We start from the raw sequence: 20694 nt of genomic DNA, 5'->3' as shown, positions 1-20694 counted from the left end.
AGGTGTACACCGATATACTGATACGTTTTTAAGAACTGTATCACGTCACAGTTCGTTTTTGGCCCATCTCTCAATTGTGAAGAATCATTCGGAAAATGTTTAAAATCTCCATATCCGGATCTGGATCCAGATCTTCTCCTAAATCGAATCAATTTGTCCTCATTGCACACCCAAACCTGTGCACCAAATTTCGTCCGAATCAGTCAATAACCTGAGATATCCCGCTCACAGACAGAAAACAGGTACTTTGGTGGCAGATGTACCGATCACCTTTGGTGGCAGAGGTACCCATCAGAAAGGCTGGTCACAGACAGCCAGACAGACACCACAACAAGTGTAGGTGGATATTACTTCAGAAGTGAAATCTGTCAGACCTATCATGATAATCTGCAACCAGTCATTATCTTGTTTCCAGACAGGCAGAGCATTGTTTAAACTTGAAATGATAAACATAGGGGCAATACCCCTGGCGCACACCTGGCAGAATAAACAGTATACTACACTGACTAAAGGCATTTTAAACCAATTCAATGCTTGCGAGAAGACAGGGCAGCATGTAGAATCATACTAACAGAATCATAAGACTTTAAACAAACAAAAAAAAATACCTTTTTGGAGGAGAAACCCCCCCAGTAGACCCCTTCAGGGCTCGATTTTTTTTAATGCTGTGAACAAACTTTGGTACATCACAGGTGGTGAAAGTTGTGGTCAAGTTTCATCGAAATTGTGTGTGTAGTTTCAGAGAAGAAAGCAAATATCTATTTTGGGGGGAGGGGTGGGGGGGGGGGGGGGTCAAACCTGGACCCACCTTTGACCCCCAAAGACCCCTTAGACTTCGATTTTCTTGGTGCCATGAACAAACTTTGGTACATCACGGGTGATGAAGGTTGTGTCAAGTTTCATCGAGATTGTGTGTGTAGTTTCAGAGAAAAGAGCAAATACATATTTTGGGGGGGTCAAACCTGGATCCACTTGGACCCCCGTTAGATCCCCTTATAGCCCCGATTTTTTTTAATGCCGTGAACAAACTTTAGTCACAACACAACAGATATAATTCGTGCCAAATTTGGTCATAATCCCATCAGCGGTTCGGAGAAGAAGTTGCAAGTGTTTACAGACGGACGAACTCACGATGCGCTAAAAATCACGTTTGATCACAGTGAAGATCCAAGTATTGCAAAGTTTATGCCAAGAGTGGCGTCTGCTCGGGAAAACAACGATACACCGTCGGTTGAAATTGCACAAAGCGAAGGCATCTTGGCTGGCATTGTACCACAATCTTGAGCTACACTCCCAGTGCTTACATCCACAGACAGGTCGAGCAGCTCAGCAATCCTGTTCACACTAATCCGTGTGTAGTACTTCGCCATCACTCGGATATTCTGAGAAATCAAAAATAAAAACTGCAAGTTAAATAGAGTAGGAAGAAACAAAGCACGGACAGTTATTGAAATACAAATAGGTAAATGAATAATGGTTTTGTAGAGAGGCTTAACGATGCCTTTAAAAGGCAAGTCAGGACGGATGCCAGCCGAAGGGCAAAGTCTTTACGGATTGGCAAGGCCTCTTGACTGCACTCCCTGCCAAGTGATGCACAGTGCCAGACATTAAGGTAGATCGTTTGAAAGATTATTACAAGTAAAATAGATATATTTCTTTTTAAGTTTGATTTAAACCCGTTCAGTTATTCTCAAGTATCACATTTTTACCTGATATGACCCCTGACCTTTGATGCCAACATCTAATCAGTTCATCTTTGCATCATAATATAAACTTGTACCAAGTTTGGTTGAAATCCCACCACTGGTTCACAAGTTAGCGCAGTAACATAATTTTTACCTATCGGGAACTCTGCCCTTTGACCTCTTGACCCCGTAATCTAATCGGTTAATCTTTACATCATCATAGATACTTGTACCAAGTTTGACTCCGTTCCCTTCAGCCATTCTTAAGTTGTCACTTTCAGCCATTCTTTACAAATCTTTCTCCAAATTGTGACGTACGTGCTCTACGAGGCGGTTCTTGAGAATCTTCCAGCGGGCATCTCCTGCGGGTGTGTGGTCAAACACATCTGGTGCTGGGTGTTCAGGTGTGCCATCCCGCAGTTCTTTCCCATACAGGTCGAGCAGCGAGGTCCAATACATAAGCTCTGAGGTGGTGAAAAGCTTCAGGAATTCCCTGTAAAAATGAGGTTAAAAGATTAAGAATCAAAATGTGAAAACAATATTCGTACATGTGATTACAGTGAGCAGCCATTATCTGCCTACAATAATCAGGCCACCTAAAGGCCTTTGGAACTTTTGACAATTTTTGAGCAATAGCAGTAACTCAAATTTTATTTTATTTTTTTTATAAACGTTTTTTGAAAGTATGTAAAAGCTCATTGGCTGCATAAGGGACACCTAACACAATGATACCTGTAAACAGAAAGTTCTTCAAGCTTGCGCTCCTGCCCAATGCGATGCACCAAGTCGGATTGTTCGTTGTCGTATGGTGCCAGCACCACATACAGCACCACACTTTTCAACGCCTGTGACATGGAAAGCGGGGAGAGCAGAACGCATCACAGTTATCCCACCATCACAAGCAAAGCGGTACAAGTGCTTTCGTGCCAAATTTGGTCATAATCCCATCAGCGGTTTCGGAGAAGAAGCCTGTATGCACCATGGCGTAGAGTCCACCGGCGTCTGGAATTATACAGGGGGGATGTGGCACCATTCTTCCACATCAGGACTGATGTAGCAATGACGTCACAGAGGACGACGGGTGGTGACACTTGGCATTAAAGGAAATTAAATTAAATTAAATTAAATTAAATAAACTTTGTCATCCCATCCATACACAATACAGTATAAAATGGAACGAAATGACGTTCCTCCTGGACCTCGGTGCAATATAAGCATTCAAGCAAGACGACACATAGTGCAATTGGACATGACAAGTGTAACGCAATACCATAATACACAGAACAATACTATAAATACACAGGATAGTATACAGTAAATACACAATGAATATCCATGGCAATGAGTATATCCAAGACAACATAAAATAAAATTGTGCAAGTGAGGGGGGGGGGGGGAGGAGGGGGGGGGGTTGGAAGGGGGGGGGCAAGGACGTTTAGACCCTGTTAGTTAAAATTAAAGCGGGTGGTGGAAGGTAACAGGGTGTTGAGGAGCCAGACAGCCTGGGGGAAGAAGCTGTTACAGAGCTGTACAACATTACCTTGAATAGTGTCTTCCATGAAAAATTAAGTACCGAACCGATTTGCATCGGGACCCATAACCCTGCATTTTTGTTCAACAATTAAACAGGTTGGAGCACTATGGGGTCTAAATAAGTCTAAAATTTTATTCTCAACCACAAAAACTTGCTCAAAATACAGGTAATGAACAAAAAATGGAAACACCAAAGTAAAGTCACTTAATAGGGTGTTGGGGCACCACATGAATCCAACACGGCCTGCATGCGCCATGGCGTAGAGTCCACCAGCGTCGGGAATTATACAGGAGGGATGTGGCACCATTCTTCCACTAAGAAGTCAATCAACTCACACCTTTTTGATGGAGGTGGAAAAGAAAATGCTGTCTTGGGCATCGTTCCAGAATATCCCATAAACGCCCAATTTAATTTGGGTTTCAATCTGGTGGCTAAGAAGGCCGTGACATATGGATAACATCAGTGGCATGCTCATCAGACTCTGGACGTCTCTGGCATGCTCATCAGAGTGGACGACCACACGTGCTCTGTAGGTTGGAGAGGGGGGAGGGCAGGGGCCATGCTAGCCTCTCTTCTCTTGCAACCATCCTCGCCATAGTTATAGGCAGCTAAAACTGTGCAGCATTTTTCGCCCTAAGCATGCTGGGATGTTATTTGCTTAATTAACACGTGGGTCACACGTGTGGAAGCCATTGGTTGGTATCCCTCATTTACCTACGTTTCCATTTTTGTCCACTATCTGTACATACACACATTCATACATACATACATACATACATACATACATACATAACTGTCAAGTCCGTAGCCAATGAACACCAGCCTTGGACGGATAGCCGGTCGGTCCTTAATTTCGAGGTGTGAAGCCGAAATTGGTGGTTGGTCCGTCGCGCGCAGGTAAAGGAACAAAGTGCTTACCTCAGACGGCCGCCACACAGGTTTATTCTTGAACCCACAAAACATGCAAATACGACCAAGAAATTCAACAATATAACAAATAAAATATGCCACAATAATTAATTTAATGAAAGTCAAGCACGGCAAAATAAAGGTTGACGTAAAAGAAATCCTAATGTGAGACGCCTCCACTCAGACACAAACACAACAGGGGAATGATGAAATAAAAATAAAAGGTTTTGTTGAGTCGGCCGGTACTCAGCTCTGGTCCAAAATGCGCCTGGGAACTTGGTGGTTGCGGCAGTCCATGGAGCCACCTGCGCGGGAAATGCTCCAACAATGGTGCCAAAACCACGCGTCAAAAACGCCAAGGCGCGAAGCAAGCAGACAAGACAGCCGCCTTTCATTCTCCAGTCACATGCCACGCAGACCCCAGCTCCTTAATGAGCCCACAGTCCAACAACACCCCCTCCTTCAACGTGGCAAAGGCTCCACAAAGCTCCGAAATGGTCTCTTTCCAGGCGCACACGAGACAAAGCGACCACCCGAGCCGAAAGCCAGACCGAGAGACTGAGCGATTCTTCTTCCTCTCCCCTCCAAAGTGCACTAACTCCACGACCCAGCCGGACAACCAAAACTAGCGTTATACTCAAGTCCACGAGCAAAATCGCACAAGCACGGACAAAGGAACAATTGCGCAGCCTTCTTGTTCGTGCCAAGAGACCAAGAGCGACAGAGTCTTCTTCTACCTTTTCGAACCTTCTCGCTCTCACGTCATTCTCCCCAACCGCCGAGCCCTATTGGATTACCCCATGTCCATGAACAATGACGAACCTCAGGGCGTGGCCTGCTGGCTTTGCTTGGCGTGAGCATCATTAAGGCGCGGCTACTCGCCGATCGGCAATGTCCTGCACTGTCGGCGGTCATGGTGATTTAATGGACGTTTGTTGTTATTGTTGTTGTTGTTTGTAAAACCGTAGGAAAAGGTCACAGGGGGCAATAACATACTGGGAGAAACTAGCCTTTGACCCTAACTAGTTAACATAGCTCCACCCCACATGTCTTAGACCCTAACTAGTTAACAAAGCTCCACCATACATGTGAAGACACATAAAGAACAGCTTTTTGCAAGCGCTTGCCTGCAGTTATTTTGTCCAAAGGCTGTGCTGCCAAATATTAAGTCGAGGGTGTCAATAATTTTGTCAATGCCATTTATTTTTATTTTCTGATTTAAAAGAATATATTAAGTTCTGAATCTAAAGAAAAGGTTCTGTAATATTAACAGTGAAATAAAGAATTGTGGAGACCAAATACTTTTGTCAATTTCAACTTCTTTTTCGAGAAAATTGTGTGTTATTTGATAAAAGTGCAAGGGTGCCAATATTTTTGGCCACAACTGTAACTGCAGTCAAGCACTTCCTATAGCCATGGATGAGCTTCCTACACCTCTTTGTCAGTTTGGCCCACTCTTCCTGTGCAAACTGCTCCAGTTCTCCCATATTTGAAGGATGCCTTCACCCAACTGCTGTTTTCAGATCTCCCCATTGGTGTTCAATGGGATTGAGATCTGGACTCGTTGCTGGCCACTTCAGAACAGTCCAGTGTTTTATCATGAACCATTCCTGCATGACTTTTGAAGTGTGTTTGGGTTCATTGTCCTGCTGCAAGACCCATGACCTTCGACGGAGACCCAGCTTTCTGACACTGGGTTGAATATTGCGCTCCAAAATGCCTTGGTAATCTCCTGATTTCATGATGCCATGCACACATTCAAGGCACCCTAGTGCCAGAGGCAGCACAGCAACCCCAAAACATCACTGAACCTCCTCCATGTTTGACTGTAGGGAAGGTGTTCTTTTCTTTGAAGGCTTCATTTTGTTTTCTGTAAACATAGAGGTGATGCGCTTCACCAAAAAGCTCTAAGTTGGTCTTATCTGTCCACAGGCCATTCTCCCAGAGGGATTTTGCCTTGTTCAGGTGTGTTTTGGCGAACTCCAGTCGGGCTTTCTCAGCAGTGGGGTCCTCCTGCGTCTCCTACCATAGAAAGCCCTTTCATTGACTTGGCGACGGATGGTGCGAGTTGAAACGTCGTACCTTGTGTCTGAAGGTCAGATTGAACCTGTTTGGCAGTTGATCGAGGTGCTTCCTCCACCATTCGAACAATCCTTCGCTGCAATCTTCGATCAAGTTTTCTCTTGCGGCCACATCCAAGGAAGTTGGCTACAGTGCCATGGGCCTTAAACTTCCTGATAACATTGCGTTCGGTGGAGACAGGAACACCAAGGTCTCTGGAGATGGACATGTAGCCTTGAGATTGTCCATGCTTGGCTACCTACCTGACCTACTCAGACAATTCTCTGGTTTGCCTTCTTTTCTCCATGCTCATTGCGGTGCTCACAGTGACACAAAACAGCAGAATGACTCATTTTCTCTATTCAAACTGGTTGAATGAGCGATTTTTTTATATTGCAGGCACCTGCAGCTCATCACAGGTGAGTTCAATTTAAAGTAAAGGAGAATCACTTGCTTCAAATCTAATTATTTCTAACAACTTCTAAAAGGTGCCAATAATATTGCCCGGGCCATTTGAAGATTTCTTTGTGGAATAAGGTATGATTTAATAAAAAAAATTCAGCTTTTTTTGTTTTGTTCCACTACAAACCAAAGAAATACATATGTGGATACCAAAAGATTTATTAATTTCAACAATTTTCTGGTGGAAATGGTGCATCATTTGAAAAAAGTGCAAAGGTGCCAATATTTTTGGCTACGACTGTACATACATAGATACATGCATACAAAAGATAAACCACCCACCTGCTGCCACTTCGCTTGCTCTGCTTGGATACAAGGCGTATCAAAGATGGCACGGTAGTGCTTGCATATGGACAGGTATGAACCCTCGTGTTGATCCAACTGTATCATGAGGTAGTAGTACTTTAGCTTTTGTTCCTGGAGAGCAAAGGCCATTGTTCAGAATAATACTTGTAAAGTGGATATGATAAAAATTAATTGTTGTACAGGAGAGATGGTTGATGTAAGACAAAGAAAACACAACTACTTCACACTTCCAGTACAGTTTCACTTAATTAGGTAATCAGACTGACAGCAATGGAAACATCTTTCCTTTTGTTGTTTCAATGCTCATATTTTATAGCCTACGCATATTATCACCATCGGACCTACGGTGATAATATCATGTCATTGGTCGATTTAATTTTTTTCAATTTTTCTGTGTGCCATGAGTTCTGCTTGCCAGCAGGTATGGGCCCTGTCATGATGCTTTAGTGGTATGAATGCAAAATTAAAATGAAACAGGAATACAAAGATATTTTATACTTTGAATCATACATTGCAATAAAAAATATTGTTTTACATTTGAAGAGCATTCAGTTCAGATTTAAGAGAAATGAAAAGAATATCTGAAATGTCAGGCTATCTGAAAAGAAGAAGAGTAATAACTGATCATAAGAGGCAGATCTGTACAGAAGAAGAGGAAGATCTGAAAAGAAGAAGAAGAGGATCTGACCATAAGAAGAAGAAGAAGATCTGAACAAAAGAGGAGGAAAGTCCGAACAAAAAAAAGAGGAAGGTCTGAACAAAAGAATGGGAAGATGCAAAAAGAAATTGAAAATCTGAACAGAAGAGGAAGATCTGCAAAGAATAGGGAGGTCTGTCCTTGAGTCCTTGAAAGATAAGAAAAATAAGTCCTTGAGGTTTCATGAGCACTGTCCCAAATCCAAAGCTAATGTTTACAATGAAAACGAAAGAAAATGAAAGCAGCGATACAAACGAGGTTTAAAGTCTACAAGGACATTGATAGAAGCAACTTTGGTGCAGGATGAGGCCATTCTGTCCAACACACCTGCGCTACAACAACCCCATAAACCATCATCCTGCACCAAAGTGCAGGATGATGATCATAAGAGGCATCCATAGCTCTCCGTTCTCAAGACCGAACTCTCTTATCTGTCTCCCTCTTCCAAATCCTGGTGGCGTCTGGTCAAATCCGTTTCTGGTGTTTGTTCCCCCTCCATCCCCTCCCTTACCTCAAACGGCTACACAGCTGACTCCGCACGTGAAAAAGCTGAATGCCTCAACTCTGTGTTTGCCTCTAAATCTTGTGTCCCAAACCCATCCCTCTCTGTACCCACCATACCCAGTCGTACCCTGCTGCTCCTGGACTCCGTGTCCTTTCCTCCTGACAAGGTGGAAAAGTTTCTGTCAACCCTCGACTCTGATTCTGCAACTGGACCCGACGGCATCAGCCCACGGGTCCTAAAATCCTGCTCTGCCGCTCTATCTCACCCTCTCTCTGTTCTCTTCACCCTCTCTTTTGCTCAAGGTCAACTGCCATCTGCTTGGAAATCAGCCAACATCACCGCTTTGCACAAAAAAGGTGCAAAAACAGATCCTAGCAACTACAGACCAATCAGCCTTCTCCCAATTATCAGCAAAGTCATGGAATCCATCATTGCTTCGGATATGAAATCTTTCCTCTTCTCCAATGGCTTGATCTCTGATCATCAATTTGGTTTCAGACCAGGTCACTCTACTCTGGACATGCTGCTTCTGCTGTCTCAACAATGGATGGAGGTCCTCAATGCCAAACAGGAAATTAGAGCTGTCTCCCTTGACATATCACGTGCCTTCGACACGGTCTGGCACCCCGCTCTGCTCACCAAACTCTCCTCCTTTGGTATCCATGGAAATCTCCACGCATGGCTGGCGGACTTCCTCTCTAGTCGTCATCAACGTGTGGCCCTGAATGGGTTTCTCTCATCTCCTCTTCCTGTTCAGGCTGGAGTTCCTCAAGGCAGTGTTCTGGGCCCCGTGCTTTTTCTGGTCTTCATCAATGATCTCTCTGACTCTCTTGAAAATCCTCTCTATCTCTTTGCTGATGACTCCACTCTCTGCCGCTCCATTCCTCTTCCCTCAGATCGGCAGTCTGCAGCCTCCTCACTCTCTGAAGACCTGGACAAAATCACAGACTGGTCAAACAAGTGGAACATGTCTTTCAATCCTGACAAATCTCACACTCTTACTATGTCTCTCCGAAAAGATCGACTGGACAACCCTACCATCTACTTTCTCAACAATCCTCTCCAAGAAGTTCTGTCGCTCAAGCTTTTGGGTCTCACTATCTGCCATGATCTTTCTTGGGAAAACCACATTTCCAAGCTGGCCTCCAAAGCCAGTCGCCGACTGGGCATCCTCCGTCGTGCGAAGTCCTTCCTCGGCACACCTGAGCTCCTCACCACATACAAGGCTTTCATCCGCAGCTCAATGGAATACTGTTCTCCCCTATGGGCCGGTCGGTGCTCCTGCCTCACACCTAGCTCGGCTTCACGCTGTTGAAACCAAAGCTTTCAGAATTATTGGAATCTCCCACGATGAAGCTATCTCTGAGGGCCTTTCACTCACTCACCGCAGGCAGGTAGGTGGTCTTTCTGTCTTCTACCGACTCCTCTCCGGCCTTGCACCCCCAGCTCTCTCTGTGCTCTGTCCCCCAAATATTCCTACAGGTCGCACAAGATCTGCCAGCAACCCTCTGATGGTTAAACTGCCGAAATCTCGGCTCTCTGCTCACCTTCACTCTTTCATTCCTCTTTTCTCCCGCCTCTGGAACAAACTCCCTCACTCCCTTCAATCCCACTCCTCCCTCCAGGTCTTTAAAACAGCTGTTCACCACCATCTCTTATCTTCCCCCATCCAAAACCTTGATCTTTTCTACCCCTGCTAATTCACCCCAGATCCACCTTGTTTGAAATTCCAACTTCTTTCCTGGAAGTCCTGGCAGTGTCCATATGTTTTATACCTCTCCCACCGCCCCCTTCCCATGCCCCCCCCCCCAAAGCCCTCGCCCTCTCTCAGATCTCTCGATGTCTCCATGTCTCTCGGTCCCTGCTCTCAAATGTTGTGTTTGTGTCCTTCCCCCTCTCTCCCCATCTTGTCTACCGCTCCCGATGTTATATGTTTTATGTGTCGGTTTGTCTTTCTGTGTGATAATGTTCGCTCTTTCACGAGCCTCGATCTTGTATACAAAAAAAAAAATAAATAAATAAATAAATCCATCAACACAGAAACTACCTACAAGTCCTGCCAATATCCCTATTACACCTTTATCTCCAATTAATCTTGGTTTGGTGATATCAATGGGTCACAGGCTCGATTTCGTTTTTATATGCAAGGGATATGCAACCAAAGACTATTATATGAGTTTAATTTACTTTAAGTTAACCTGTTCCAATACATAAATGCTTAACTAAAATGGGGGGGACTGAACATAAAAAGTGCTATTGTTATACAATGGTAAAACATATATACGTATATATATGTACCAAGAAATAAAAGCTGACCTGTAATCTTGCCTCATACTCATCTTTTGATCTCAAATCCAAATTTCATGAGTATAAAAAAAACCACCGTTTAGAGGCCATTTTTCCCCGCAAAGCGGGGGTTGGCCTTTTCGGGGACCGTGGTAGTTGTTGTTTTTTGGTCCCCTTTTTGAAGCAATGTTTTACGGCCGGATGCCCTTCCTGACGCCAACCCTTTTTGCCGCCTTCAACGACAAACAGGGAATTACCAGTGAACTGGTACTCAATTAGCCGACCTCGGAAGGATGACAGGCTGAGTCAACAACCCCCCTGGCATTAATTCGGCGATCGACCGAGATTCGAACCCAGGATCCTAGGACCCTAAGCCGGCACCCTAGCCGCTAGCACAATAATTACAAATTTGACTTCACTGTTCCAATACTTATTGAGGGCACTGTATTATCACTCCCAGATCCTTCTCCTGTGTGCCACACTCCAAGATTGCCCCTTGCATCATGTAATCTCTATTTTCATCATTCTTACCCATCCACAGCACCTTACATTTATTAATGTTGAACTCCATCTGCCAATCTTTTACCTAATCTATGAAAGTACCTAAACCTTCCTGAATCTGCTCACCCTCTATTGTACATCGACCTTGCCTCCATGAATTGTGTCATCTGGAAACTTGGAAAGCCGATTCTTAACCCCACTGTCTCTATCATTGATGTAATATATAAATAATCGTCTTAGTACTGATCCCTGAAGTACCGCACTATTTACATTCTCCCAGGCAGACAACCTCCAAATCCAGTTAGCTACTCTACCACAGCCACTCCACAAGTCCTCACCTTAGCTAGGAACCTTCTAAGTCAGTGGTTCTCAAACGTTTTTGGACTACCACCCCCTTCTGCCCTCTTAGACCGGCCCAATGCCCCCCTTGTCCTATCGTTCGTGGTCGGACACCCAGAATTTATGTAGATAGGAAGCAAAAATAACAGAAGCCAAATATTTTCTGAATAATATTTTACTTTATTTTACTTTACTTTTTATTTTATTTTGCACAACCTACAATGTTTCAGCAGAACAGGCCCAGGTGAGGCAAACTGGGATTCTGTTATCACAGGCCCAAACACCGTTAGTGTGAAGGGTGGGCCTGGTGACTCGCTGCGAGATTACGAACGTTTGGATCCATCTCAGTGAGGTAGAGACGCAGATCGCCCCTCTTGGTAATGTCAAGGCGGTTTCGATACTTGGTCAGCAGCACCATCACGGCGCTGAACCCTCTTTCAACGAGGTATGATGTGGGGAACGCCATCAGCAGCAGTTCTGCCTCTGTACTCATTGCGGGGTATTCGCCCCACTCCAGAATCCAGAATTTGCCGTATTCATGCTGCGAGAATGTTGCCTTCGCCTCATCATCATTGTGGAGGTTGGTAATTTCGTCCTGTAATTCGCGCTTCACATCTTGAATGTCACATTTGAATGGGTTGATCACCCATGCTGGCACCGACAGTTCTAGCATGTCTCTGAAACGCTGTTCCATATCTCCACGAATCTTCTCAAGGTGATTGCAATAAACGAGCAGCTCTTCATCAGAAACAGCAGTTTCCTTTGCCAACCGGGGAAAGTGATACATATCTCTGCGGCCGAGGGTTTCCCTGTGCAGAGTCGCCTTGGTTACGAACGCGCCGATGACTTTCTTTGCTTTAATCAGCGTCATATGGTCACCCTGGAGTTGTTTGTTGACATCATTCAGTATACTGAATATGTCCGTGAGGTAAGCCACATCATGCTCAATCGCATTCACTTTCTCCGATAGCTCCGTATCAATTTCCGACAGAAACTCGACCACTGTTGAGGAAACAGGTCAAACAAGCGCCTTTGGACAACCATCGAACTTCGGTGTGCAACAGGAGCCGCTTGAATGCCTCATCGTTCTCCTGGCAAAGCTGACGAAACAGCCGATCATGCAGAGACGACACCTTGATTTTATTCACTGCTTTGATTACTGTTTGGAGTGATGTATGAAGTCTGGTGCCGAGAGCTTTTGCTACAAGATGCTGGCGGTACACGACACAGTGAATGGCGAACACGGACGGTACCTGGTTCTTCAGAAGCGCAATAAAACCACGCTGGCGACCAATCATCGCTGGTGCCCCGTCCGTTGCGCAAGCGAGAATGTTCTCCATCGGTATGTTCTTATCAGTAAAGTACTTCTCCAACGTTTGGAAGATGGAAGAACCCTTCGTATCGGTCTGGAGAGAGCAGGCAAACAACATTTCTTCCACCATTTCCTGATCACGGATGAAGTGAACGTAGCAGAGTAACAGAGCTTCACTGTCATGCAAAGTGGACTCATCCAGCTGGATGGCGAAGTGTGTGCTTCTCAGCTCACTACACAGCTTATCTTCTACATCTGATGACATTTCATCAATCCGCCTGGCCACGGAATCATTGCTGAGCGCAATCGACGAGAGAACTGGATTCGGATCCTGGCCCATAACGGTTTTTATCACTTCCCCCAACAGCTGGTTTGATCAACTGTTCGCCGATTGAATACGGTTTTCCAGATCTGGCGATGAGCAATGACAGCTTATACGATGCTTCCAGACCTTTATCCACGAGCTTTTGGCTGGCTTTGAACATCGTCGTTACCGTGGATAGCTTCTCAAATTTCTCTTTCAGTGATTGGAAATAGCTGACCTCTGCGCAAGCCTTATCACTGTGCTTTTTACTCAGGTGCTCACTCAGTCGAGATGGTTTCATCGCTTCATTGGACAGCATGATACCACACAACAAACACATCGGTAACTGTTTGTTCGTCGGAGATGGAATGAATCCATACTTGATGTATTCAACGGAATAATGACGACACTTTTTCTTTGAGGCCGACATCTTGAAGCCGACCGGACGTAAAGCTTTTTTGAATAACGAAATTAACACGCCAAAATCTCGAAAGACCAACACCAACGCTAACACTGACTGTTCATACCTTGCCCAATGTGTGCTGGCAAGGCCAGGCTGTAAAGTTGAACCAGGCACGTTGAATAGTCCAGCACGAATAGTGTATTATATCCCGCATAAAAAGATTATTGCAAGCCGATTGGTTGAAATGGCACCACGTGACAAAAATTAGTGTTGTACTACAGGCCGCATTGGCGGCCAATAGTATTTCGCTGGTGTCATACACTATCATGTTTGTTGCATGAGCATGTATGGACAAGAAAATACCTACACGACATCAGCGAATATGTGATCATAAAAACCATGCGAAGGGAGAAAGAATGTGGTCGTTGATTGGATGGCCAATTTGCCGAAAGGCGCCGGGTAACCTGTTCAGACTGCAGGAAGCCCAATGAGCGCTCCAAATCGCCGCTGCTCCTCTAAATCGCCAGTGCCCTCCAAATCATTGCCAGCACCCCCCCTACCGCCCATGGACTCTCGAGCGCCCCCCTGAAAGTTCCCAGCGCCCACTGGGGGGCGGTGGGGACCACTTTGAGAACCTATATTCTAAGTGGTACTTTGCAAATACCTAAAAAACGTCTAAATACATGATATGCACTGCACATCCACCCAATCAGAAACTACTTCACAGAACTCCAATAAATTTGTTAAACATGATCTCCCTTTAATAAATACATGATGACTACCTTTAACTTGAACGGCACCTGAAAGAGTGCATTCCTCTGCCAGGCTGAACACGAACAGTTTGTTTTGTATCCCAATGATAGGCCGGATCTGGATTTAGACCTGAACCAAATTCTAATCGGCTTGTTCTTGTCACTTAACCAACTCATTCACCTAGTTTTGTCATAACTCATCCATAACCTTTTTAAACATCATGTTATATGTCGCTTTTAGCCCAATCTCTCAATGGTGAAGAATCACTTTAAAATTAAATAATTCTCATATCCGAATCCATATTCACATCTTCACCAAAATCGAATCGATTCATCCTTGTCACACACACAACCTCTCAACCAAGTTTCGTCCAAATCCGTCTCCAACTTTTTGAGATATCGTGCTATGTATCGTTTTGGCCCTATCTCTCAATGGTGAAGAATCACTTTAAAAATTCTACTAGCCGGATCCGAATCTGGATCTTCACCAAAATTGAAATAATTCTTCCTCGTCACATACACTACCTCTCTGTCAAATTTAGTCCGAATCCATCCACAACTTTTTGAGATATCTTGTTCTCAGACAGACAAACAGGGGTGAAAACATAACCTTCATCCACGTTTGGTGGCAGAGGTACAACAACAAACAACAACATGCATTTTAAGGCCATTTTCCCTGCAAGAGCGGGGGTTAGCCTTGAGGTCCCCATGACAATCTTCTCCATTTTGCCCTATTTTCTGCATCTCTCCTTGTTAACCCCCTTGCCCGCATTTCTTCCTCGACCATCTTTAGCCAAGTCTTTCTCGGTCTTCCCAGTCCTCTACTTCCTTCTACATTCATTTCCATCACTCTTCTCAACCAGTCACTTTCATCCTTCCTCAACACATGACCAAACCATCTCAACCTGTTCCTCTTCACAGCATCAATCACAGGCTCTATTCCCATCATCTTTCGCAATTCATCATTTGTCTTACTCTCTCTCAACGACACTCCGCACATCCACCGAACCATTCGCATTTCCACCCTTTACAGCCTTCGTTGCTGCTCTACATTCATGACCCATGTCTCGCTCCCATAAATCATAACACTTCTCACACATGCAGCATACACCGTTCCCTTCAGCTTCAACGACACTCCCCTCCTCATCAGCACGCCACTCAGTTCCTGAAACTTCTTTCATGCACATCTCACTCCAGCAACCGTTGCCGAGTCTGATCCACCTTCTCCCTTCAGCATGTCTCCGAGGTAGCAAAATGTTTTCACACCTTCCAGCTTCATGCCGTCTCCAAGATCCAACTCAACATTTCCTCCATCTGCAGCTCCCTCTGTGCACACCTTACATTTGAATGTAGCTGCCACACTGGTTAATGACCTTCTCAGACCACTACATTTTTGATGAACCCACTCAGCGCACATTGTACATTGAATGGAGTTCACTCCGACACCCTTCCTGCACACAGCACACGGCCACTTCCCAGTTCTTTCCACCTCACCACATGCTTTACCACTTGCCATCACATTCGTCTTTCCTATATTCACCTTCAGACCTTTTGTCTCCATACATTCCTTCCACTTGTTCATCGTTTCCTTCAGTCCATCCATACTTTCCGCAATCAACACCAGATCATCTGCATACAACAACTCCCATGGTAAAGCCTCCTTTACGGTCTGAGCCAGCACCTCCATCACAGCTACAAATAGTCGTGGACTTAGTACCGACCCCTGATGCACTCCCACCTTCACCTCAAACTCACCACTGTTCCCGTCCTTCGTCCTTACAGCTGTGCGCTCTCTTTTGTACATTGCCATCACAACTCTGATCAACCATTCCTCCACTTCTAACTTCCTCAATGCCCATGTCAATACTTCGCGTGGAACCCTATCGAATGCTTTCTCCAGATCAACAAACCCAAGAAACAACTTCTTCTTCTCCATGTACTTCTCCTGCAACTGCCTCACAATAAAGAGCACGTCTGTCATTCCTCTTCCTGGCATAAATCCAAACTGCATTTCGTCGATCTTCACCTTCTTCCTTATCCTCCTCTCCAACACCCTTTCCAATACCTTCATTCCATGCTCCAATAACTTTATCGCTCGGTACGAGCCACACTCCAGAGGGTCACCTTTCCCCTTGTATAGAGGGATAAGGGTACTCAGTTCCCAATCCACTGGAATGCGGCCTTCTTTCACCACCAGATTACAGATCTCTGCCAGATAGGAGGTAATTAATATGAAATTATTCAAATGTTTCCCCATCCGTTCCTTAATTAATGTCTCCAACATCAATATCTCTTTACCTCATATACTTAAATAATGCATTGTGGTTACATTTTGGCAATGTCCTTTTCATATTCTCTTTACCTGTTGAGTTATTTTCTGAACTAGTCTCCATTTCCTCCTCTATAGATGTGTCGGACTCCAGTCTGGTTATTTTGTTCTTAAGGAATGCTTTCTGTTTATCGCTAATTATACTACATACCATTCTGTTCAACGGAACCAACCTGGTCTCTTTTTTCCTCTACCTGTACACCTCGCTGGAATATGCTTACTCTGCACGTACACATTTGCACCTTGATGGTTGCCCATTTATCAGATGCAGCCCAACCACCCATTAACCTTACCCAATCTAAAGCTCCCGAATCACTTCTCGTATTCTCATGAAATCTAACAGCCTTACACCACTATCCCAGATTTTACACCTCAACATTAGTGTTACGCTTACTAAATTATGGACGTTTTCCCCCAGATGTTCTCCCACCTCCACCATCTTCTACTTCACATCCTCTTCCCTTTATGAGGGGTAAAGTCCAATGGTACCAAGCTTCTGCCCTGCCTTGACCCCGATACTCCTCCACTTACCTCTGTCCTCAGAAAACTCTTTCCACTCTCCAACCACCCCGACCTTACTGATATCCCTCCTCATACAATCATTCCATCTCAACCACGGTCTTCCTCTTTTCCTCCTGATTTGCTCCTTCAACCTATCCACTCTCTCTGCCATTCTCTCTTCCCCCATCCACACCAAATGTCCAGCCCATCTCAGCCAGCATTTCACCAATCTCCTCCCACAGTTCATCCATTCTCCTTTTATCTACCCTCCTCACTCCCGCAATCCAGTTGTTCTCGCAAACCTGCAGCCTCTGTTGTTGTCTCTGTCAGTGCCACCGTTTCCAGACCACAAAATTACGCCAACTTTACACATGAAATCAGAACCTTCCCTTTTAATTTCCTTGATATCTTTTTGTCGGCCATGCCACCTTATTGGGATTATTTCTACACTCTCCCTCGTGAGCTTCTCTACAAACTGAGTTGAAAAACAATCTTTGACATAAAAATCCTCATCTGCTCCTATTCGATTTTCTGGTAAATTACTATTTACCAGGAAATAACTCTTTACCAGTAAACCCTGTTCATGGACTGGACATGTCTATGAATCTATTCCTGGAAATTACTATTCAATTTGCCAAGTTTAAAACTTGCACTTTAACCATTCGATTTGCCAAGTCAAAAACATGAAGGAGTTTCAGTGCAGATTAAGGAAGAAGTCAGTAAAGTTTGACTGGTGCATTTTCCGGGTCACCTCGGCTAGAGGTGAGGGTGAGAGGGGAAACCTTTAGGCGATGGAAAGACATATGCACAATTGGCATGAAATTTCTCACCATTATTATCCTTTGTGCATTCTATTGAAATATGATGTAAAGATTATGATCAAGCGGTGTCTGACTGTACAACATTGGAAATGCATCAAGTACATGAAGGAGTTTCAGTGCAGATTAAGGAAGAAGTCAGTAAAGTTTGACTGGTGCATTTTCCGGGTCACCTCGGCTAGAGGTGAGGGTGAGAGGGGAAACCTTTAGGCGATGGAAAGACATATGCACAATTGGCATGAAATTTCTCACCATTATTATCCTTTGTGCATTCTATTGAAATATGATGTAAAGATTATGATCAAGCGGTGTCTGACTGTACAACATTGGAAATGCATCAAGGGAGGGATTTTGGAAGCTCCACACGGTCTCCACGTTTTTCGAAGTTAAGTCTGTTCACAATTGTATTTTGTCGAAACTGTATTTATCTTTCGGTGTGTGAAGTTATTGTGTGCAACTTTGGTTGTTTCTCGGTGTTTATCTTTCATAAATTGATCGTCTGTTTGCCGTGTCGTGTCTTGAGGCCTTGTACAGTGTGCACTGTACAACCTTGAGGCTTTGTTTTTCTCTCAGCGGTCCGTCGTTTGTGATCCAATAACTTTCGTTCTCTGTATTCCCAGGCTTTTCACCCATAGCCTACTTCCTTGTGTAAATCTCAACTAAAAAAAAAAAAAAAAAAAAATAAACATTTCCTTCTCTGTTCTCATTCGTTTATTCATTCTTATTCGTTCGTTCGTTCTTCGACCACGTGTTTCTCCCCCATTTCCCCAGATAGTTTTCACTCATTAACCTTCAATGTTTACACTTTCCCCTCAAGTTATGTATTCCGTCATATTTTATAACACCTTTTTCTTCTTCTTCTTTAAAAGGCTGCTTTCGACTTGCTCACCAAATCAATTCATCCCAAAAAAAATATCCATCTCCTATAGTGCCTTTTTTCTACATTCCCTAAACTCTCCTGCACTCCATCCTCCATCCAGCGTCCTTAAACGTATTTTTAACTCGAAGGTCACAAGAAACTCATTTTGCAATAAATGTTCGTTTCCCATAAATCTTACACTTTCAAAAATCCAATCTCACCCCTCCCCTCCAAATCTTCCCCATAACCCCTCCCCTCCAAATCTTCCCCATCACCCCTCCCCTCCAAATCTTCCCCATCACCCATCCCTTTCAAATCTCCCCCCTTGCCCCCTCCCTCCTAAACTACCCCCTCACCCCTCCCCGCCAAGACGCCCCCTCGCCCCTCCCCTCCTAGACTCCTGCCTCACCCCTCCCCTCCAAATCTCCCCCATATCCCATCCCTTTCAAATCCCTCCCCTTGTCCCTTCCCTCCCAAACTCCCCCCTCACCCCTCCCCTTCAAATCTCCCCACCCTCATTGCTTCTCAATTTCCCCCCTCTCACTCCCCCTCCTCAAAGCGTCCTCCCCGCTTCTTCCCCCTTCAAACTCTCACCTCCATCTCCCCCAACCTTCTGCCTCGCTCTTCCCCCTCCTCAAATAACACCTCATTGTGGCTCACCCAATCACCATCAAACCTTTTGTCCGCCCCATCCTTCCCTTTCTCCGAGCTATTCTGAAATCTCTGACACACCTTCAACAGCTCTCCCTATCTCTTCCACCTCTTCCACATCTTACCCTACCCCTCCTCCCCCCTGTTCTGTATCTGATGCTCCCCCTTCCTCTTCATTAACGGTATGGACCTCAAACATCAGGGGCCTTCGTTCAAACTTAACTGATCTCTCCATACAGGTTGCTTCTGTCAAACCAGACGTGATCTGCTTAACAGAAACTTTCCTCCTTTATGATGTCTCTGATTCCATAGTATCTCTCCCGGGCTACTCCCTCCTCCGGTATGATAGACCTGAGCCTCGTCCTGGAGGCGGGGTTGCTATCTTTATCAAAAGCTCTCTTCCTCACTCGCCCTGCACTGCACTCTCTCCACCTCACCCCCAGGAATACCTCTGGCTACGGCTTCCCCTTCGCTCCCACCTCTTGTTCATATGTGTGTTGTACCGTCCACCAAACAGTGATGACTCCATCTACATCTCGCTGTCTGATGATATGGACCAACTTCTATCTACTCATCCCAACTCTCTCTTCCTCATATGTGGTGATTTCAATTGTCACCATGCCAGTTGGCTGGGTGTGGGTACCTCTCTCACCAGCCATGGCTCTTCAGCAAAGGACTTCTGCGACTCACTGGGACTGACACAATGTGTCAATTTCCCGACCCGGATCTCAGTCAACAGAACATCTTCTCTTCTGGACTTGGTTATGACTAACTTCCCTGAAAATGTCTGCTGCTCTTCTTCTGCTCCGATCGGATCATCTGATCATGTCCTTGTTGAAGTGGACATCTCTCTGACCATCCTCAGGGAGCCTGCTCAGCGTCGACGAGTCTGGCATTTCACTCAGGCCAACTGGCACGGTCTTCAAGCAGCCATCAATCATCTGGACTGGTCTCCCATCTCTACCACCTCTGACATCAACTCATCCTGGGAATTCTTCCAAAGTAAATTGCTCTCTCTCATGCACAGATTTATCCCATCTCGTCTTCAGTTGTCATACCCTTCCTCCCGTCCATGGTACACGGAATCTTGTGGTGAGGCTGTTGCCCAGAAACAACTTGCCTTCGTCTCCTGGAAAGCAAATCCAACGGAAGGAAATCTCATTTCCTTTCACAAAGCCCGAAACAAGTGTGTGTCCACCCTCAGGAGAGCCAGGAAACAATATCTCTCCGTTCTCAAGACCGAACTCTCTTATCTGTCTCCCTCTTCCAAATCCTGGTGGCGTCTGGTCAAATCCGTTTCTGGTGTTTGTTCCCCCTCCATCCCCTCCCTTACCTCAAACGGCTACACAGCTGACTCCGCACGTGAAAAAGCTGAATGCCTCAACTCTGTGTTTGCCTCTAAATCTTGTGTCCCAAACCCATCCCTCTCTGTACCCACCATACCCAGTCGTACCCTGCTGCTCCTGGACTCCGTGTCCTT

General features: G+C 45.0%; 1 protein-coding gene across 1 annotated transcript in view; it reads right to left on the bottom strand.

Moving 5' to 3' along the window:
* The window catches only part of PSMD12 (proteasome 26S subunit, non-ATPase 12), a 36698-nt gene that overhangs the window by 1660 nt on the left and 14344 nt on the right, over positions 1 to 20694 (bottom strand). The window contains exons 7-10 of the mRNA XM_068126228.2: positions 6934 to 7068; positions 2418 to 2530; positions 2004 to 2178; positions 1305 to 1382 (exon numbers count right to left, since the gene is read on the bottom strand). Coding sequence (XP_067982329.1) covers positions 1305 to 1382; positions 2004 to 2178; positions 2418 to 2530; positions 6934 to 7068 — 501 coding nt within the window. The remainder of the gene's footprint in view (positions 1 to 1304; positions 1383 to 2003; positions 2179 to 2417; positions 2531 to 6933; positions 7069 to 20694) is intronic.

Source organism: Myxine glutinosa, chromosome 10, assembly GCF_964187855.1.
Source record: "Myxine glutinosa chromosome 10, kmMyxGlut1.1, whole genome shotgun sequence".
Classification (NCBI taxonomy): domain Eukaryota; kingdom Metazoa; phylum Chordata; class Myxini; order Myxiniformes; family Myxinidae; genus Myxine; species Myxine glutinosa.
This window is presented reverse-complemented; position numbering and strand designations above follow the sequence as displayed.